The 22,575-nt window shown below is 23.3% G+C and overlaps 6 protein-coding genes across 6 annotated transcripts; 5 read left to right on the top strand and 1 right to left on the bottom strand. All coding sequences in view use genetic code 6, as the record gives it.

Annotated features, from left to right (window-relative positions):
• Positions 1-8: 8 nt before the first annotated feature.
• Positions 9-2,072, top strand: TTHERM_00766490 (MORN motif protein; the record flags this gene model as incomplete). Its single annotated transcript, XM_001025409.3, has 6 exons — positions 9-550; positions 890-936; positions 1,215-1,510; positions 1,597-1,667; positions 1,729-1,794; positions 1,895-2,072. 6 exons carry the CDS (start codon positions 9-11, stop codon positions 2,070-2,072), a joined length of 1,200 nt encoding a protein of 399 aa, XP_001025409.1.
• Positions 2,073-3,629: 1,557 nt separating this feature from the next.
• On the top strand, positions 3,630-5,857 carry TTHERM_00766470 (WASH complex WAHD domain protein; the record flags this gene model as incomplete). Its single annotated transcript, XM_001025407.2, has 6 exons — positions 3,630-4,043; positions 4,170-4,268; positions 4,326-4,415; positions 4,513-5,155; positions 5,235-5,374; positions 5,714-5,857. 6 exons carry the CDS (start codon positions 3,630-3,632, stop codon positions 5,855-5,857), a joined length of 1,530 nt encoding a protein of 509 aa, XP_001025407.2.
• Positions 5,858-6,681: 824 nt separating this feature from the next.
• On the top strand, positions 6,682-9,437 carry TTHERM_00766460 (tesmin TSO1-like CXC domain protein; the record flags this gene model as incomplete). The annotated part of the gene is made up of 7 exons (XM_001025406.3): positions 6,682-6,865; positions 7,003-7,280; positions 7,399-7,527; positions 7,977-8,071; positions 8,177-8,262; positions 8,330-8,742; positions 8,841-9,437. Exons 1-7 carry the CDS (start codon positions 6,823-6,825, stop codon positions 9,435-9,437), a joined length of 1,641 nt encoding a protein of 546 aa, XP_001025406.2. The 5' UTR covers positions 6,682-6,822.
• A 1,773-nt stretch (positions 9,438-11,210) lies between these two features.
• TTHERM_00766450 (SPRY domain protein) lies at positions 11,211-12,888 on the top strand (the record flags this gene model as incomplete). Its single annotated transcript, XM_001025405.3, has 4 exons — positions 11,211-11,371; positions 11,564-12,083; positions 12,385-12,769; positions 12,869-12,888. The coding sequence occupies 4 exons, from the start codon at positions 11,211-11,213 to the stop codon at positions 12,886-12,888; spliced, it is 1,086 nt and encodes a 361-aa protein (XP_001025405.2).
• Positions 12,889-13,830: 942 nt separating this feature from the next.
• TTHERM_00766440 (PHD-finger protein) lies at positions 13,831-19,443 on the bottom strand (the record flags this gene model as incomplete). The annotated part of the gene is made up of 14 exons (XM_001025404.2): positions 13,831-13,929; positions 13,985-14,089; positions 14,151-15,169; positions 15,246-15,564; positions 15,623-15,796; positions 15,850-16,407; positions 16,463-16,882; positions 16,935-17,030; positions 17,089-17,328; positions 17,384-17,521; positions 17,592-17,691; positions 17,998-18,192; positions 18,766-19,000; positions 19,119-19,443. 14 exons carry the CDS (start codon positions 19,441-19,443, stop codon positions 13,831-13,833), a joined length of 4,023 nt encoding a protein of 1,340 aa, XP_001025404.2.
• A 1,319-nt stretch (positions 19,444-20,762) lies between these two features.
• Positions 20,763-22,185, top strand: TTHERM_00766430 (Ran GTPase-activating protein; the record flags this gene model as incomplete). Its single annotated transcript, XM_001025403.3, has 3 exons — positions 20,763-20,975; positions 21,213-21,911; positions 22,024-22,185. The coding sequence occupies 3 exons, from the start codon at positions 20,763-20,765 to the stop codon at positions 22,183-22,185; spliced, it is 1,074 nt and encodes a 357-aa protein (XP_001025403.1).
• Positions 22,186-22,575: the final 390 nt, after the last annotated feature.

The raw sequence follows: 22,575 nt of genomic DNA, 5'->3' as shown, positions 1-22,575 counted from the left end.
GCAAAATTATGGGAAATTGTTGCAGTGGAGGACCAGGTGGATAGAACGCTGAAGAAGTAGATTTAAACCGCAATTAGCCAGCTACCCCTGCTGAAAAGATATTTGAAGAAAACGAAGGTGGTGATGATACAACTGCCCTACCAGAAAACAAAAATAAAAATCATGTTGTCCATAATGCAAATTCTAGTTAAACTGAAATTAAATAAAAGCCTAGCTCTGATGCTCAATTAGATGCTAAATCTGAAAAGGAAAATTTTGATGATAACACCTAGCAATAATAAACATCGAATGCACATTAGTGGGATTTAAAAAATGTTACTGATAAGGAATAAGTTAAGCTGATTGAACTTCACTCTCCTAGCTAAGCAACTGCAAGACGTATATAAGAAGTTCCTTAATACGAAAACTCTTCAACAAAAAAAACTTACGAAAGATAAGGACCATTTATTTACGATAAAGATTAGGATGAAGATAAGAATTTGCCATTCCTAGGTCCATTTGAATTTGAAAATGCAGCTGTTTACATTGGGTAATGGAAGAATGGATAAAGGTAAATCAATAAATTAGTAAATAATAAATGAATGAAAGAAAGAAACTTTATTATTAAATTGACAAAGAATTTTTAGAGTTATGATATATTTTTTAACTAGAGAATAATTAGTGTTTGATATTTAAATTACTATTTACAAACAAAGTCAAAAAAATAATAAACCTCTAATTAACTAATAATAGATAGTTATATTGATTTGTTAAAAATAATAATTATGATATTAATACCAAATCTCAAGCTTGAAAATCAAATAGGAATTTTTATTTTTAATTTATAGGATCATTTCATTTTTTCTTTTGAAATAAAATTATTTTTATTAATTCTTATTTATTAAAATAGACACGGAAGAGGTAAGTAATATTGGAACGACGGTTCATTCTATGAAGGTAAAATTATTTATCTATCTTTCTTTCTTTATCATCGATTTTATCCATAAATCCTTTATCAACATCATAACTTGAAATTATTCCATTTCATCAAAAATTTTAAAAAATGTTCATAATTTTTTATTTAAATTAAAAAAAGCGTTAAAATAACTATGTTAAATTTAATATTAATTTTGTTATTTTTGATAAATATTTTTAAACTAAAATCATTTATTTTCCTACTCTATTTTTATTAAGTTTTCTTAAATGGTACATTAACTATATTTCTTAATTTAAAGGCTATTGGAGAGATAATATGGCTAATGGAAAAGGAAGACTTATTCATGCAGATGGTGACGTCTACGAAGGAGAATGGAAAGATGATAAAGCTCATGGAAAAGGTTTTTACAACCATACTGATGGTGCCCGTTATGATGGTTCATGGTATGAAGATAAACAACATGGATATGGTGTTGAAACATGGCCAGATGGAGCTAAATATGCTGGTGAATATGAAATGGGTAAGAAGCACGGAAAGGGTAAATTTAACTGGGCTGATGGTTCAACATATGAAGGCTAATTCTGGAACAATAATGTAATTTTTTAATTTAGATTGTATATTTAGTTTTTGAGTTGTTAATTTATTTATTTATTTATTATATTTGAAATAATAATTACTAGATTCATGGACATGGTACTTATGAATGGGCTGATGGAAGAAAATTCGTAGGCGAATGGAAAAATAATAAAATGTAATAAATTATACTTGACTTAGTTTAGTTTGGTTTGTTAAAAATATTTTACATAATAAAGGGATGGTAACGGAGAATTTTAATGGGCAGATGGAAGAAAATATACAGGCTAATACTTAGAAGATAAGTAATGAATATTTTTATATTTTATTCAATTATCTAATTTGATTTGATTTGACTTGACTTATATTTAGTATAAAAACTGATTGATATTTTTTAAATAACAGGAAACATGGCTATGGTGTTTTTGAATGGCCAGATGGTAGAAAATATTAAGGAAATTGGGAAAATGGTAAATAACATGGTAAAGGTATTTATATTGGATCTAATGGATAAGAAAGAGAAGGTGAATGGTAAGAAGGAAAAAGAGTTAAATGGATCAAAAAATAAGGAGATGAATAGTGAAATATTCAATTATATATTAATGAAGTAAGTTTGCTAAATTGCCCTAGTAGAGTTTAAATAAAGTTTAATTACTGCAATTATATCTCACTCAATTTGGCTTAAATCTATTAATTGATTAATTAATTTAGCATTTACTTTCTTAGTTAATTATAATAACTAATTATATAAATAAATAAATACATAAATTAAGATAATAACTAATTCAAAATATATAGTAAGTAATTAAAAGATAGTTTTACGGCTTGATTAAGAATAATTTTCTACAAACAGATAAATCAAATATAATCAATCAATCAATCATTCCCAATAATATATTAATTTTACATAAAATATACTTTCCTTTATAGTAAAAATATTGTATGTTCTATACTATCAAAATAAATCAACTTTTTTAAAAGCTTTTACTGTTAATTACTTTAATTATTTATTTATTTATTTATTTTTATTTTCAAATGATATATTTATTAAGTTATTTTATAATGTCTTTTTAAGTGATAAATAATAAAAAAATTACTAAAATTAGACTTGAAACATATTATTTACAAATTTAATATTTAAATTGAAAATTATAAAAAACATAAAATATTAATATATATTTTAAATTAGCTTAAAAACATATTTACAGTTTGATTAAGAGTAAGCTTAGATTAATTTTATATCAAGATATTTTATAAAAGATTAAATAAATATAATTAATAAAATTAAATTAAAATCTTTATAATATTTGAATTTATTTGAAGAAAAGTAAATCTATTTTTAATTATACTAATCAAAACTAAAAAAAATACTTAATCTACATCATCACCCTTATAATAATCATTAGCTAACCATTTAAATATTATAGATGAATAATTAAATCAAGATTTTGATCAGCTAAGGAAAGACTTTAACACTTTGAATAGAAAATCCAACAAGCAAACAAGCAAAGGATTAAATTAAAATATTTTTTTAGCTTTCAGAAAAATATGAAAGAGGTCATCTTCTAATAATACTTTTTTTAGCTTGTTAAATTATTTTGGTTTTTTTATATTTTATGATTTATTTTGTGCCTTTTATTAAAGTAATATTAAAATTTACTTTTTGCTATAAAATAATTTTATTCAAAATTCAAGCAAAATTTAATTATTCAAGTTAATTTAATTTAATTTAAATTATATTTTATTTATTTCGATTAATATTTTAAACTTATTATTTTGCTTTCTTCCTTTACAATTTATCTTTAGAAATACTAAGACATGTTCTTTTAGAAATGTAAAAGAAATATTACAAAATTAAATAGATTTATAATAACAATAAGATTATTTCATTGTTTGGATGAGCTTTTTTGATGTATGATCATCTTGAAAGTAAAATTTTGATGATTAGGGAGGTAATTATTTGCTTGCTTATTTGATAGATGATTTTGATAAATCTAAAATTTTAAGAAAAAAACAAGAATTCATTAATCAATTAATTAATTGAGACAATAAAACATTAATAGAAATAAATATCAAAAGATACATATTTTGCTTATTAGTAATTTAGAAAGTAAAATTACCTCAAGTTAATATTCTAAAAATGGTATCTGTTGGAAATAGTATTTAGCATAATAAAATAACAATGTCTAATACAGACATGAGTTAATACGAAGGTTTAGAAAAGACTCTTTCGAATCTTTCTATGTTAGACGAGACTCTTAGTTATGTTATTTAGAGATTTGATAATCAACAAAATTAGTATAAAAACAAGATCTAATAATATTTAGACAGAATTCATATCTGCCAAAAAAAGATTGCAGCTTTATAAGAATAGAAGAAAGCTATTACTTTTGTTAGTCCTTCGTCTTTTGTACAAAAGTACAAGTTTACTCATGAAAATAAAAAATCAATATTATAAGATTATAAACAAAAGCATAATATCTCTAAATTTGAGACCTAATTCGGATATTAGCTAAAAAATGATCCTGAATAAGTAGGACCTATCATTGACAATGTAATTGAATTTTATTTTTGATGACTGACTAAATATTTGAAATGAATATTTTATTTTTTAAAACCGAATTGATTTTCATTTTGTTTGTCTGTCTTAAGTATTTATGTAGCCAATTTTTTATAATAGAGTAGACCAGATGATCTTTATTAAATATTGAACATTTCATACGGAAAATTCAAGTCTAGAGAAAAAAATCCAGTAGAAAACAGAAAACTTCCTTTAAAGGTAGAATTAAATTAAAGTTAATAAAAAAAGATTCTTAATTTAATTTAACTTAAACAGGAAAAATTCTTCGGAGTAGGAACTTATCCTAAGAAAATTAAGTGCGCTGAAAGTTTGTTGGTTTTGAACACAAATATCAATCCTTATAGAGTATTAACTATATTTTAATACAAATTGAAAAATTGCCTTAAAATAATATGATTTCTGTTTAATTCTTATCAATAAACATTTGTATAAATATATATAGAAATACTAGCAAATAGATAACCTCATTATTGACGAAAGTAAGTAGTAGCAGCGTGTCAAGCCTGATGACACTAATCAAATTAATTTACAAGTAGCTCCTGTAGGTATCAGCAATTAACTAACTGCATATTAAAGATCAGAGCTTACTTATGTTCCTGAAACTAAAAAAGTTGATAATGCTGTTTCCATTCCTTTAGATTTCGGATTGGATGGAGTTGCAGAAGATTTTGATATTGATTATGGAGGTTAAGATTTGATTTAACCATCAGCTTGGTTGATATAAAACCCCACACTTCCTGATCCATATGCAAATGCTCAACCAAGCAGCTAATCTTAAAATTAAAATAACCAATAATAATCATAATAAAATAATTATCAACAGGCTCCTAATCAAAATAATTAATAAAATCAGTAATATTAACAATATCAAAATAATAATGTTCCTCCTGCTCCTCAAATGAATGTACCATAAGCTCCTTCAATGAATATTCCACAGGCTCCTTCAGTAAATATACCACCTGCTCCTACTATGAGTATCCCACAAGCACCATCTGTTGGTATTCCACCACCCCCACCTATGGGATAAATGCCTGCAGTACCTTAGCAGGAACCTTAATAGGCTACTACTTCATCAGGTGGTAGAGGTAATTTAAAAAATAAATATTTTTATTGCTTATACTTGAGTTTTCTATTTAAAAAAACTATTTTTAATTTATATTTAAGGTGCACTCCTGGATGAAATTAGAAATCCTAAAATTAGGCTAAGAAAGACCGTTACAGTTGTGAAAGGAGGATTAAACCCTGGTAAAGGTAAATCAGATGATCCAGGAAGCATCAAACTTACAAGCACAGGAGCTAACCCAGTAAATATTTAAATTCAATAAATATTTCAATCTAAAAAAACCTAAATAAATGCATACAACTTTATTTATTTAATTTTATTTTATTTTAACAATTAAAAATTAATTATTTTTATAGATGAGTTTTTCAAATTTTATAAAAAAGTTTTAAAAAATATTTAACTTTAATATTTCTTTTAATTATTTTAACAAAAACCTGAATATCAACTAATATATTCAATATGGTTTTCAGATTTTTTAAAGTAAGAATTTAATTTTACTGACCATAGGCTTTACTATTCAGTTAAAATCTTGAAAGCTAATATTAATATTTATTTATTATAATAAAATCAATTAAATTAGTTGGACATATTAAAGCAAAAAGTTTTAGAGAGACATAAAAGCTTAAATCCTCCAAATGCTAGAAGAAAGGGTAATAGAAATAGAGTTGGATAAAATTCAGATGAATCTGGAGAAGAAAATTCAGAAAATTCCGATCAAGAATGAAAAATTACAAATCTATTAAAAAAAGCATTTAAAATCATAATAAAGTTATTAATTCTTATCAGTAATAAATTTAAATTGAATTAAAATAATAAATTAATTTTTTCAAATTGAATATAATAATTTAAGTTTTAAAATAATTAATTCACTCACAGTAAAACTTCAGAGAAAAGCTGCTTTCTCATATTTTAAAATTAAAAAAATTAAAATTAACTTTTTGAAAACTTATTTTAGTTAATTCGACTATGCCTTTTTATTTACAAATAAGACAAATAAATAGAATTTTAATCTAAATTTATATTAAAAAGTTAGTTATCGTTTTATAATTCATCATTTTAAATTTATTAATTTTTAAATAAAAAATAAAATAAAAAAAGATATTTCATTTTTCAAAACTTAGATAAAATTGTACAAAATCTTATTTTTGAATTCTCTATGTCGTCTGTGTTGTCTTCTGACCTATTTTTTGTTTGCATTTTAAAAAATTATATTTAAAAAAAGTTAATAATTAGCGGAAAAAGAATAATAGATTTTAAGGAGGGGAGAAAAATTTAGAAAAATTAAAAATTTTATTCATGATAAAAAACATCACCAAAAATTATGCATCACATATTGTTATTGAGTTTGAAATTTACTTTTTAAAATTGAGATTGACTGCTAAGCAACAGAAAAAAACTTATTATTTGAGATAATTGATTAGTCATGAAAAGAAGCTAAAAGACATACAAAAAATTAGTTTATTCATACAATTTTACATTTTAATTAATTTTTACTAACCTGATTGATTCATTTAAAAATAATCATAATCAATCATACATATATACATTCATAAATACATAAATACATACTTAAACACTCACACATACACAGTTTTATCCTTTTTGATAATACACTCCTTTATAAAAAGTAATTTAAAAGGAAAAATAAAAGAAGAATAACTAACATATTGGCACTATTTTCAATAATATATGCAAAGTTCATAAGGTAGAAATTTTATAAGCAAAAATCCAAGTATAAAATTTAATTATTATTAGTTATACCATTTTGTAAATGAGCAACCTTTTTTGATTGAACAAAAGATATTTTTACTAACTTATCCTATTTGGTATGATCCATTTCTTATAAATTATACTTTTATAAATAAATAGTAGGAGAAGATTTTTTATAGCAATTGTAGTTAGATAATCTGCCATAGCAGTTGCTTGAAAAATAAAGGGTTTAAAATTAATAATAGTAGTATTAGCAGAATAGCGGTTCTTTAGTTAATAGCAATTTTAGCTCCCAATAATAAAAACCTGGTTATACATCGAAAAAGTGTAATTGTAAACAGTCTTAATGCATCAAATTGTATTGTGAATGTTATGCTGCTGGAGTTTATTGTAATGGATGCCATTGTGTTAGCTGCAAGAATAATGATTAATCAGAAGTAAAATAAATTCATTTTGCCATTTTTACAAATAGATGATAGTCTAACTTATAAAATTTTTTAAAATCAAAATAAATGAGAATATTTGATTAAAATTAATTTTGAATAATCTCAAAAGGGATGGCGTAATTAAGCAATATAAAATACTCTCGTAAAGAATCCTACAGCCTTTCTACCTAAAATTAGTTAAAAGCAAGAGACCGCATCAAAAGTTGTTGATCCTTTAAATTTAGGCAAACATAACAAAGTAAAAAGAATTCATAATTATTAAAATTCATTTCATTTATATAAGAAATACTAAACATTTTAAATAGAAGGAATAAAATCTTTTCAATAAAATAATAAAACATGCTTTTATAAGTTTTATTTTTATTTAAGTGAATCAAATATGATTAATTTAAGTTGATTTAGGTTTATTGCAGAAGTATTAAAAATAGATTTTTTAGTCAATAACACAATTTATGACATGCATATTGAAGATATTTTTTATCAAATCATTCAACTTTTTAAAATTTTAACAAATTTCCGCAAGATTACAAATCCTAAATTTTTTTGAATTCTTAATTTGTTTTCTTTAACAATTAAATTTAAATTTTATTTAACCTATATTCAAACAAACAAGACAAGGAGTCAATGATGTCTTCATTTATACTTTTCAACTTTATATTTTAATTTACTCTTTTCGAAAATATTTAGGGTTGTGCATGCAAACGTAGTGGCTGTATGAAAAAGTATTGTGAGTGTTTTTAAGCTGGAGTACCTTGCTCTGAAAATTGCAAATGCACTGACTGGTATGATTTATTTAAGAATAAACACTCTTTTAAATATTTTTTTTGTTAAATTTATTTATTTAAAAGATTTTTTAAACAGTTTCATTAATTATTTTAAAAATAAAGCTAAAATACAGGATTTGTTTCTCATGGAAATTTGCTAAGATAATTTAGAGATGATGATTCCTACAATTCTTAAAATTAGATTTTACGTAAAAAAATATTATTTTAAGATAAATGCAAAATAAAATTTTATGAATTTATTTTATTAAAATGTAGATAAATTTTTATTAGCCCATAATGAAGAACATCTAACCAGTATTTTAGGTGAGAATAATGGAGGAGGAGAATTAGGATTCTATAAAAAGGGAATACCAATAAAAACTGAATTTATTGAGGAATCTTGCATGAAATTACTATAAATATTACACTTACCAGATGAAGATATTTTTAGGCGTAGGGATTAATTAATATTGGAAAAATTCAATAAAAATCTTAATCATTCCAATTTAAAAGAAGAGTCTTAAATGGAAAACATCACTTCTTTGAAAAAAGAAGATAGAATTCTCAAAACTCCTCCATAAAAATCTAAGAGACCAGAAGGGACTATGGGAGAAGAAGAGGGATAAAAGAGTGGAGACCACTATAATAAAGATACAAGCTGCGATATTGATTTAGCATGTTAAGATGAAGTATTTATTTAATTTATTTTCAAAAAGATTTAAATATTGAGAATTATTTTTTTATTTTGTAATTACAAATTTAATTGAATTATTTTTATTTTTTAAAGAATATGGATGAAGAAGAAGATATAGTATAGAACAAATAAAATCATCTTCATAAAGAAGATGAGGGTGATAATAGTTTAGTTAAAGTTCAAAATGAGACATTGCTCAAGGATAGTGAACTTTCATCAATAAATAAGGATAATAATGAATCATAGACAGAGTCAACAGCTGTAACGTCGTCTATAAATAAATCAAAAAGCTTCTCTTAAAAATCCGATTCTAATAACATTTAAAATCTAAATTAAGACAGATAAAAAGAAGGAGATAAGATTAATAGTGAGGAGCAAGAAGGTTAAATGAAAATAGAAGAAGAAAAGAAAGAAATGATTGAAGAAGAAGAATAAAAATAGAAAGACAATCTTAATAACGACAAAAACTCAGAAAAGGAAAAATTGTAAATAGAATCAGAAGAATAATACGAACAAGAACTTTTGAAACAAAAAAATGGAATTTCCAATTAAGAAAGCAGTGGAAATGAAATGGAAATCGAATGCCATTCTTCAGCTTTAAAAAGAAAATAGGAGCTCTATGAGATCAGAAGGTCTTTTATTCTGGAAACTTTTATCGATTTACTTAGACATGTTGAATAAACTATTTGAAATGTAGTTTTTGTAGCAAATTTACAATAATAAAAATCAAATAAAACAAAAAAAAGAATTATCAAAGAAATTAAACAAACAAATAAACTAAGAGAAAGACAGACAAACATACAAAAAAACCAACCAACTAACAAACAAACTAAACTAACTAACTATTACTCTCATACACAAAATGATAATGATTTGTAAATATTACTAAAATAAAAACAAGTAATCCTTTAACTTAACAATTACCTTTTAATAAATAATTTGTTATAATAAATAGTTCGTACGAATTTAATAGAAATTCTAATAACAAAAAAAGAGAAAAATATTCTATTAAATTCTAAAAAGCAATCCCTAAAATATTCTAATAAAATGAACATTTTTTAATGTTTCATATTATGGGTAGTTTTTCTGTTTACGTAATTTATGAAAATCATTTTTATTGATTGATTCATGATTATGATTTAACTATACTCCCCATATTTAATGAATGAATGAATGAATGAATGAATGAATGACTTGATTGATACACATTATATTCAGTCAGATAAATAGATAACAAATCAAGGCTGCATGCCATTCAATTCAACTAGATAGGTAGATAGATAAATAGAAAAATGAAATATTACAAATATTATCAATAAAATAAATCAAATATGCTTTGGAGTAGGGAAGGAACTTTCTTTCATTTTATATTGAATAACTATAGTTAGATTAAATTAATTTATTTTTTATCTCAATTTGGGATTATATTGTAAAATATTAGCTTTAAGATAAATATCACTCACAATCTATAATCTTGTTCATTTGAATATGTATATACAATATTTTTTATTTTATCTGTTCATATGTAAATAAAATCCTATATAAAATAATTAAATATTAAATTCCTTTTTTTTTTTACTTTTCATTATAAATTAGAATATTTCAATAAAATATTGTTAACCAATATTCTTAGATCTATTTATTGACTAATATAAATAATTTGTATTATTTTTAATCAAGCTAAAATTCTTTTCAACATATTTAAAATTTATTTTTTTTTTGCTGAAAAGAATTTTTGGTAAGGGTAGATAAAAATAACATCTAGTTAATATCAGTTTGATTAGATCAATTTATTTTTGATATTATCTGCTTTGAAGATAATGGTGCTACAAACTAATAGTTAATTTAAATTAAAGTAGAAGAAGGTGAGATATTGGTATAGACACTTTTTAATTTAGCTATTTTAGAATTTTACAAATTTATGATATGATTGCTTTCAATTATTATCTTTTTTAGAAATTTGAAGAATCATTATTAAAATAGACGCTGCTAAAAAGAAATCATCAATTTCTGATAAAGAAACACTATTTTACATGCATTTATTGATAGACTATGACATAAATAACAATTGAATTTTTTGCGAATGTACTATAAATTATTTTAATTTGTGAGAATAATAAATAGCAATGGATAAAGTTCTCACAATCAATCATATAGAAAAGTCAAATTTCTAAAATATTTGCTGGCATATCTAGATAGTTCCTTCATTGTTTCTATATTATTTTCAAAATTGAAGGCTTATTAAAAAAAACTTTTAGTTTAAAATTAAAATAATATTTATTAATTAATTAGAAAGTTCAACAAAATTTACAAGAACGCCATTTAAAAAGCAATTAGAAGTTCAAAAATAATAGTTAATTAAATAACAAAAATTAATACTTTTGATATTAATAAAATTTCTTTACTCAAAAAAGTAATAAACAACATAATAAATATATAAAATACATATAAATAGCAGCTGTCATGTCTAACGAAATTGGTTACGATCGCGAAAGATTTGTATAAGTAGATGACTAATTTGAATGTTTGATTTGCTCTACAATTGTGCGTGATCCAAAAGAATGTAATGGATGTGGTCATCTTTATTGTAAAAAATGTATAGAAGACTGGCAATAAAAAAGCAAGTAAATTTCATCAATAATTTTTAAAAATTAAAAGAAAAACACAATTTGGTATTAAAAAATAAACCAAATTTTATCATTAATCAAATTTTTTCAATAGACAAAAGATTCAAAAGTCTCTCGGGGAAAAAATCATTTTAATTTTTTATTAAAACCCTTTATTTATTTTTTAAAAATATTTAAAAAAATTAATAGAGATTGTCCAAACAGATGTTCTATGGCCTAGCACTCAATTACACCTATTTCAAGAGCTTTATAAAGAATGTATAATAATTTAGAAATAAGATGTAAAAATTAAAAATGTAACAAAATTGTTAAACTCTGCGATTTAGAAAAGCATGAATAAGATTGCTGTAGTCCTAATTGTATAAATTTTGATAATTGCTAAAAAAAAGTAAATAATTCTTTTAGCCCTAAATAAATCTGCAGCTTGGAATGCGAATTGCATTAAGAAATTCTCAAAGCAGTAAAATAAACTGAAGTCTTATAGCTCATTTAAGACTACACAAAAAAAATATCATCTAATTCATCCTCTGTACAAGTTTTACCCTCATAAATAATCTAAGTTAATGCACCCATTCCTGGTTAAATAAATTCTATTATGTGGAGATGGGACCCACAGTGTGCAGGTACAGGAATAAGAATTACAAATAATGGTACAAACTGTTTCCTTACAGAATCTGCTTACATGTTCAGAACAGTCTTGTCTGATACAGTAAAAAAAAATTAATTTAAAAAATGATTCCTTTTATAATAATTAGTTAAAAATGAGTATATAAAAATTGAGATAAATACTTTTAAAGAAATTTTTTTATTCTAAAGAATTTTTAGATTGAAAAAGAATTAATAATTCTAAAGATTAATTTCTAAGAAAAGTTTAATTAATAACCTAAAGAATTAACAAATTAATTTATTTATTCTATCTAGATTATTAAAAAAGCTTAATGATTTGAAATTGCAAATTTTTTTGGAATTTACTTTCAAATAATTAATAATTATTTTTATATTATAAATAGCCAATGACTACAGGTACTTACTATTGGGAAATTCATGCTGATGATAAGACTGAAAATGAACTTAAAATAGGTGTTAGCAGCAAAAAAGATTTTAACTACAATAGTGCTTTTTGTGATTTCGACTATGGTTGGGCTTATTATGGACTAGGACAATTAAGACATGGATCTAATGCATCTGGTCCTTAATATGGAAAAAGATTTAAAAAGGAAGGTGTCCTTGGTATTTATTTGAATATGAATAAAGGTACTCTCAGCTTTGCTCTTAACGGAGAATTCTTTGGAGTTGCTTATACAAATGATGCCTTAAAAAAAGGTCCTATTTATGCTGCAGTATCTCTTCTCCATCAAGCAGGTTGCACTATAAAATCAGGAATTCAAACTCCAAGTAATTACTTAATTTATTAATTAATCTTTTTAATTTCAATAATATTTTTTTCAATGAAATATAAAATCTTAAACATTTTTTTTTTTATCAAATAATTAGAGTATTTCTTAAACTGTTGATTAGTCATTCAGTCAGTCTTTTTTTTAAAATTAACTTGTTATCAAAACAATTTTAGTTATAATATATTACTTGTCTCGTTTTAAATTTTATATCTTTATAAAGCGTAATTAATTCTCTTAATACTAACTTATAATATCTTCTTCATATACAAACGCTTAAACCAACTATTCTGTTTTATTTATAAATCCAAAAAATAAATTTATATTTTGTCATTTATTTTTTCTATTAATTAACTATAAATTCTCTAAGTGAGTTAAAACATTTATTCATATGAGATGATATTTAGTTATTTTTCAAATTTTGTAACATACTTTTAAATTTTTAATAAAACTTTTAATGGTTTTGTAATAATATGGTTAGCTTATTTGAAACTTTTTAAAAATATTTATACTTAAAATGTAAAGGTTTAAAGTAGCCTATAGATTATTTTTTTAATTTTAAAAAACTTAAAGCTGATAAAATTGAAATAACCATGTATTCTTTCTTCTTTTTAAATTTTTTTTTAAATGAATGAATCTATTATGAATATTATATTTTAACATAGTCATTTTGAGAATACTTAAAAAAACATTTTCTTTTGATTGTATTTTTAATATTTTTAAGTATGTATTAAGGCTAATTTAATCTATAAAAATATAATACAAATTTTTATTTAAAGGAAGATTTAAGATAAAGAACAGCAGCAAAAGAATAAATACTCTTTGAACTTGTTACAATAGATATAATTAACTTATAAACAAATTTTAAATGTATTTTTTAGTTTATTAATTTTATTTATTTTTAATATTTATTGAAAAACCTAATTTTATTAGTTTTTAATAAGGGTTATAAACAAATTATTTATTTATTGATTAATCTTATTTATGGTAGTAAAATATTTTAGCTTTAATTTCTATTTTTTTCAAAGCCAAAGAAGATCAAAATTAAATTTTTATTTCTTTTCAATTTTTTTAATTTCTTTTGACTGAGCTCCTTGTTTATCTTTATTTTAGGAGCTTTTATTAGCATTCAAGACAACTCCAATCTCCATCAGGAAGACTCTATTTATTAAAATAACAATTAATTTTAATAATTCATTGTATGGTATTTGTTTACCTTAAGCCCAATACATTTGAGGTGGAATACTGAAGGACATGTATCGCACATAAGCACTTCACCATGTTAGCCACATACTTTGCATTATTCATCCCAATCTTAATTCTTTATTTTTAATTTTAATAAATAAAATAGAAAATTATATACTTACTTTATTTTAGCTTACATTTTTCATTTGTTATTTTTTAGAATTTAATTTTGTTGAATTTTTATTTTTGTTAAAAGAAAATTCTTCTTCTTCTTCATTATCTGGCTCATCATTAGACTCTAAATGCTTTTGTTTTTTATCATTTTTCTCATCTTTTTATTTATAGAACTAAAACTCTTCCTCTTCATCGGAATCTTATATCTTTTATGCATTTTTGTTTAGTTTTGCTTTTCCTTTCTTTAAAATTTTTGGCTTCACTGCTTGTTCATCTTCCTCATCTTATTCTTAATTATCTTCCTCATTCTCATTTTTTTTGTTCTACTTCTTTAAATCTTTTGACTTTGTAAGTTTACGTTTAGCTTATTTTTTTGATGATTTTTTATTATCCTCTTATTCTTCATCATCTTCATCACCGTTTTCGTCTTTATCTTCTTCTGATTAGCGGCTTTCTTCTAATTATTCCTCTTCTTCAATTTTACTTGCATCATACTCCTCTTCTTCATCTTCCTATTATTCTTCATTTTCTTCCTCTTCATCATATTCATCAGTATCTTTGTTCTTACTAAATCTACTATTTTTTTTAACCTTAGTAGACTTTTGTCTATATTCTTCTTCTTAATCTTCATTATCTTAATCTTCTTTTTAACGGCTCTCTTCTTATTCTTCCTCTTCAAAATCTTCTAAATCATAATTAGGCTCAGATAAGTCTTTACGGTACTTTTATCTGTCACTTCTTCTTAAACTATTATCAGTATATTTATAGCTATCAAAATCATTATAATTTATATTTTTCTTTTTTTGATTTGCTGAAGCTGCTAAACCTGAGCTCTTTTTATCATCGGCTACATAAAACGATGGTAATTAGTTATTCTGCTCTTAAAGAAGTTTTTCTTGATATTATTCTTTCTTTCTTTGTAAAAATCTTTAAACTATTGAGCAAAACAAGTAACTTGAGAGATAAGCACTCATTATGTTAATCATTGGCATATTTTACCAATTTTTCTTGCATTTTTCACTATATATTCCCCAAATTCTCACTAAATATACAAAATAAATTAAAGTTTTATAAAATCATTTTTAATTAAGTATTTTGAATGAGAAAAAATTGATTACTTGGTAACTTTTTGCTTCTCATTTGTGGGTGACTTTCGAAGAATTCAAGTGTAAATAGAGCTTTATCAGATTGATTTTGATTTGAATTTTTACCATTTTTGTTTTTTTATAAACCTTAGAATGACTCATCGTCACTGTCAACAGATTAGTTGTCTTCTTCGTTATCTTCTTATTCCATTTTTTAAGACTCTTCTTCATTTTCTAATATTTTTGCATTTTCTTTTATAAACATATGATCTACTGCAGAGAAACCCTCATTTAACTACTCGAGTAAAGCAAATATCTCTTATGGATCTGAAACATTTTTTACTCTTTCTCTCTTAATTATAAAAATTATTTGCTATATTAAAACATTTATTTTTAATTAAAAGTTTTACAAAAGATTCTCTATTATTTTTGTTTGCCCATCTACACCTTCTTTTTTCTAAGTAATCTGTAAAATTCTTTTCGGTTTCTAAAATAATCATGCCTATATCTTTATAATTACTTTTAGCTCTTTAAAATACTGATAGATCTTTATCATTTTACTGAGATCCTTTGGCCTTCTTTTTCTATTATGAAAATTTTTTTAATATAAAAATAAATGCAAATTAATAAATTATACTGTAGAAGTCTAAGCTGTTTTTGAAATTATAGCTTGAGGATCATAGTTGGATAAGTATTAAATTATTTATTCTTTAGTTTCTTCTACTTCAGCTTCATCTTCCATATTTTTTTAAGCTTCCCCATTTTATTCAGCACTTTTTTATTCTGCATCCTCTGGTTTTTTAATTTCTTCGATTTCCATATCCTTCTTCTCTTCTTAAGGATTTTCTCCATTTTAAGTAATAGTTAAACCTTCTTTTGCATTAAATTGCAAGGTAGTTTGAATACCTCCTGTCTGTTAGCCTTCTACTTTTTGTGATGTTCCATTTGTGTTAGCCTAGTTAGCTTAATTATTAGGTTTCTTTTCAAAATCTTCAAATTTATATTAGAGATATCCATTTTTGACAAGATACATAAGATTATCATATAAATTCTTCTCTCTAATTCCTTTTTTATTTAAACTTTTTATTAAATTAGTTATATCTTCTTTAGTATTGTAGTAGCACCAAGTTCTGTCATCATCTATAATACTCTCTTTGTATCTTAAATAGATAGTTTTTCTATCATTATGGAAAAACTATTTTTAGAAATTTGTAAATATAAATTAACACTAAAAGTAGTGAATTAATTACCCAGAATTCAGATTTATTGTGGTCATAACCAAGTAATTGTGCTGTATTTATGTAATGAGGTAAATCGTAAGTAAGCTATTAGCATTTATTCTTCTTTTTTATTAAAGCCTATTCTAATTTGCTTGCTTAATTTTTAATTTTTTATAATTCCTTCTTTTCCTTTTCTAATTCTTTTGATTTTTTAAGAGATTCAGCTCTTGAAAGTGTCTCAAGGATTGCTGCTGATTATTCTTTTTAAACTTATTCTAAAGCTTTTACTTTAGCATCTAGAGCTTAAAACTCGAGCTCGTCTTTCTTGATTTCTACTTGCAAGTCATTTCTTTCTTTTGTCATTTCATGAACTTACTCTTATTTAAATCCTATAACACCATCATGAAAGCTGTCACTGTCATCAACACATGCTATGAGCAGAGCCATAAACTAACATAAAAAATTATCCTGTTTGTTTAAATTCTTATTTTAAAAAATATACTTTAATCCTATGCTTAGTGTCTAAATCATAAAAACTTGAAAAGTCTTTATTTTTCATAATTTCAAGTATTTCATTTATATTTTAATCATCCTTAAACTATTATAAAATATAATAAGTATAAAATAAATCTTTTTAAATTTAAAGATAAATATACATTGATTGAGTATTGTTAGAAGTATGATAAATGCCTAATAAATTCTGGCCATATGACTTGCATAACAGTATCAAGTTAATCTATTTCTTTTGCTACTCTTGTGATGATAAAAAAAGGTTGATCACTCAACTCTTTATGATTATCTATTTTGTGAGTATAATAAATGTCAAGTACAGGAAACCTAACTAAATTCCTGAAAATGTGATTAAGTAAGGCATGAGATTCTTCTCCCTTATGGTCCTTTAATCAAATTATTATATTTTAATTGCAAGAAACTATAAAAATAAAATTTTACCATAGCTATATATAACTATTCTTTAGTAAATTTCATATTTTCTAAATGCTCTGAAAATGAATTAAGGAAATTCCAAATCATTAAAATATCGTTCATGTACTCTTAAGGAATAATTTTTGATTATTATGGGCGAGGTCTCTATAAAATAATTTTTTAAAAACAAATGAAAATGTAATGTAATTCGCTTTAAATTCAAGTAAATAAATACCTTTGCTAAATTTTAATTATCTTAGAACTTTTCTCCATAAATAGTAAGAAGTGTATCTTCGATAGGGAATTTTATTTTTTTATTTTCAACTAATTAAGGGCTTTATTAAAAAGTTTTTTAAATTATTTTTATTAAATAAAGATGTGTTTTTGAAAGAATAATATATTCTATTAATTTAAAATCAACTTTGTTCTTTTATTTTTAAATAAAAATATTTTTTAGATTAAGAATTCTCTTTGGCATATTCTTATTTTATTTAATCTGAATATTTAATTGAATAAATGCTCTGCTTTACAAAATAAATTTTAAGCTTATTTATTAGAATTTTTGAAGAGAAAAATATTTTACTAAATTAATCAAATTTGAATTAAATATAATTTTAGAAAGTTTTTTGATAAATTTTTACTATTTTGCTTAAAATTCTTCAATGAACTTGAGTGTTTCTTCTTTCTTGCTATCCTTTGGCTTTTCTAACTTCTTTTTTGCCTCAGCTAATATAGATTCTAGTTTTAATTATCTCTCTTTTTCTTTCTCTTTCTCCTTTTGCTTTTTTTTCTTCTCTTTTTCTCTCTCTACTGCCCTCTTTTATTTTTGTTTATCCCTATATTTTTATTTAAATCTTTAAATATACGCAAAAAACAAAAAATTTTCATATTTATTAAAAACAATCTAATATCTTTTATCTTCCCCTTTCTTCCCTTCCATTAATCAATCTCATATTTATTATCTATCTAATTTAACCTTATAGCAAATCTGTCTCTTTGTTAAACTTATTTTAATTATTCTTTCTTTTTCCAGTCTGATCTTCATATACTACTAAACAAGTTTACAATTTTATTGCACGAGTTTAAAATTAATCCATGCATGCATGCTACATTTAAATCCAACATCTTTTATAATACTGAAGGTTACTCTTATAGTATAGTAGAATATTTGAGTAAATGAATAATTTATTTAATATTTGTTAAAAATAAAAGTCTCAACGTCTAAGACTGCTCTAGTTATTTATATAGCTTGGTTTAATTTTATTGGCATTTCAAAACCTCTCTAATAACCTTATCTCGACTTTATCTGGATAGCTAGCAAGAAGGAAAGCTAAGATAGCAGTAAAAAAATACTCGAATTGTTAAATAAATATGCATAGTATGTTAATTTGATGAATAAATAAATTTACTTGCACTGATCACAAATATACTTCTTATCTTTATCGAGGTCTTTTTTCATTCCTATGCATTCGTAGTGAAAGAGTCTTGCACAATCTTTGCATGGCTTAAAGCTAGAAGTAGAGCCACCCTTCTTACAAACTTTGCATCTATTTGTGTTCTTTTTCTTCTGCTTAGAATTAGACCCATTACCATTACCTGATTCCTTTCTCTAAGGAACAGCATTATTGTTTTTAGTAGGGTTACCTTTTAAGTTTATATTTATAAATATGTTATTTTCCTCCTCAAAAGGCTTGAACGTGTTAATAACTTTGGCAAGCTCTCAACATATCTGATTTAAATAATTTTAATATAAATTTTTTACTAACAGAAATAATTTGGACATCATCATCATCGCTTTCGGGTTTATTAGAAATATTTTAAGGAGCACTATTCTATAAATCTGCTGTTTAGTAACCTTCCTTACGCTTCAAAACAATATGATCGCTGCTGCTACTATCATCATTATTGTCTTTGATTTTCACAATTTATTAATTTTGAGTAGACTAGCCGTTTACATTATTTCCCTATTTATTAATTTGTTCAGTTACTTTTGGTCCTTCGCTTAAATCCTTTTTCATCATTTTCTTGAGAGAAGGTTCATGCGTGTCAACTTTTTTACTGTCTTTACTTGTTTATTCTGTTTACATATTCACACTTCTTTCTATTATTCTTATATCACTTTGTTTGAGTTTCAAAAATCAAAAGAATTTATTAAGATTTTTTAATTTATTTAATTAAATAGTATTTTTTGGCTTTAATTTATTTCTTAGCTGGGCTTGCTTAAATAGTTGATTTATTAAAATGTATAATTACAATTTTCATGGCTTTCTTTAACAAATTTAAGCGCGCCCTTGTTAAAAAAATTAATTTTTACATTTGAGTCTTTCAAACAAGATGTTTGTTAAACGTTTTAAAATGTTTTAAAAATATAATTTAAATCATTTTCTTTTATACTTAATTATGTTTACAATTGACCTTAAAATAATTATATTATGATAAGTTTTTGCGCTACTTCCACTTCCAATCAATACTTTAAAAATATTAAATTTTACGCGCAAATTTAATACACTTTTAACAAGATTGAAATTTAAGTAAATAAATTTAAACATCAATTAAAACAGACTAATATAAATTAATAACAAATTACTGTTTTTCAAAATAAATATTTTAATTTTAAAATTTTTCTCCAAAAAACCAAAAAATTATTTTCAAATAAAATTTTTTTTTTTAAATAACTAAAAATTATTTTGTTTTATCAAATTTAATTTTATTTTTAACATAAATTAATAAATTTGTTAACTTTAAATAAATCTTGCTTCTTTTTCGTTTAATTAATTAAGATAAAAAAACAATTTCTGAATCTGGGTTTCAATCATTAATCTTAATGTTTTAACTTATATCTAAAATAAATAACAATTTAATTGAACTATTAAAAAATTAAATTTTGAAAAAAATATTATTTAAAATGTAATAGAAATTATTTAAAAAATATTTTAAGAATGCAAGAGAGTTTTTTATAAATAAATTTATTGCAAAAATAACTTTTGCATAATCATTTTTTCTTTTATTACATAAATTAAATATCAATTTTTATTTAAAAATGCATGATAAGGAAGAAGCTAAAAAAGATAAATTAAAACTTGACAAATTTAATGATTTATTGAATTAATAAATTTAATTTATTATTGTAGACGATATCTATCATGTTAATTTATTTTCGATTTATCTCTTTATTTTTTAACATGCTGGTGCTACTAATTTCCTTTTAAATATCTTGATTTTTAAACTAAATTTAGAAAAACTGAATTAGTTAGCTCTTTAATTTATGTAAAACTTTAGTTGATTTTTGCTTGAAATTTTTCGCGTACTAAGTCACCAAGATTAATAAATTATTAATTTAAAAGAAAAAATCTAAAAATTAGTAAATAAATAAATAGCATCACCAATAATAAATTAAATTTAAGAAATGGAAGGCAATATTAGCAAGTACGTCGTTAGAGTTCGCCCTGATAAGGAAAAAAAGATTGAAGAATTAAGCAATCTTGATAAGGAAGAAGTTGAAACTTTAGAAAAGAATATTGAAAACAATATTGAACACATCGTTTTAACTGGTAATTCTTACTCTAAAAAGTTCTGTGAACAAATTGGTGAATTATTCAAGAAGTCAACAAAATTAACTGTAAATATAATATTATTTAAAGATATTTTATTATTCACTTATAAAATATTAAGAATTTCCACACAAAAATCTTCAAAATATATCTAAAATGATAAATATAAATTTTATTTTTAGGAATTTTTCTAATTTTGATGCTTAGTATCAAAAATTCCGCCAAACCATATACAAATTCATTTCACTTCATAAAAAATAAATAAATAGAATTATTAATAAATTTATTTTTAAAATTTAAATTAGAGAGTTGATGTTCACGACACTTTTGTTTCCAGACTTAAAACTGAATTACCTGAAGCTATTGGATTTTTAGGAAATGGTTTAATTGGTAAGAATATTATCGAGTTAGATATTTCTGATAATGCTGTCAATCCATTTGGTGCTATTGCTTTAAGTCCTTTCTTAGAATAAGCTACTAGCCTTAAGGTCTTTTTGATTAACAATGCTGGTTTAGGTATTGATGGTGTTAAGACTATATCTGCTGCTCTCGCCAAGGGTACTCCTAATCTAGAAAAGTTTGCTATTACTCGTAATAGAGCTGAAAATCCAGGAGCTATTGCTATTGCTGAAGCTTTACCTAAGCTTACTAAATTAAAAGAATTAATTGTATTTTAAGATGTTATTAAAAAAGACGGTATGTTAGCATTACTTAAGTCACTTGCAACAAACTGCCCAGACCTTGAATTATTAGATATTAGAGATAACTTCCTTAAAGAAGAAACTATCTAAGAAATGGCCAATCTCATTAAGGTTTGCAAGAAGCTCAGAGCCCTCAACATTTCTGATTGCAATATTGAAGAAGATGAAAATGATATTATTATTTAAGCTCTTGAAGAATCTGAAGTTAAGCTTGAAAAACTTGGATACAACTATGCTGAATTAAATTCTAACTAAGCTAAAAAATTAATTGATATTCTATTTTCAAGAAACAGTGAATTAAAGGTAAATTATATATATTATCACACATTCATTACATAAATACACACATTATAATTTTATATTTGAAAAACCTAAATTAATAAAAATAAATTAATTTTAATTTTAAAATAAATAGAGATTAGATATTAAGGGTAATGACTTTAACTCTGCAACTCAAAAATACTACAAGGAAAAGTTTGGTGATAAATCAGGTCTTAGCAACTTCGAAAGTGATGATGAAGAAGAAGAAGACCCTGCTGCACAATTAGTTAAGGATTTTGCCAACCTTCATATTTGAGGACCTTATTAATTTATCTTAATTAAAAACTAATAAATAAATTTTAAAACTTTTTTAACTTAATATCTTATATACACCCTTCCCTTTTAGTTACAATTATTTGTTTACATTTTTATGCTTTTTAATTAGCAAATAAACTAAATTTACACTATAATAAAAATAATTTTAAAATAATTCTTTATCATAATAATTTAAATTCTCTAAAATTTGTTGATTTTTTTTTTGATGAATAATTCCAAAAATCAAGATATTATTTATTTAAATAAAATAAACTGAAAAAGATGCATAATAGATTATGATTTTTGAACATCTTCATATTCAAGAATATCATTAATTTAAGTTATATTTACTCTGTATTAATTGATGTATTTTATAATTTTTTTCGTTTTC

This window comes from Tetrahymena thermophila, assembly GCF_000189635.1.
Source record: "Tetrahymena thermophila SB210 genomic scaffold scf_8254284, whole genome shotgun sequence".
Classification (NCBI taxonomy): Eukaryota; Ciliophora; class Oligohymenophorea; order Hymenostomatida; family Tetrahymenidae; genus Tetrahymena; species Tetrahymena thermophila.
This window is presented reverse-complemented; position numbering and strand designations above follow the sequence as displayed.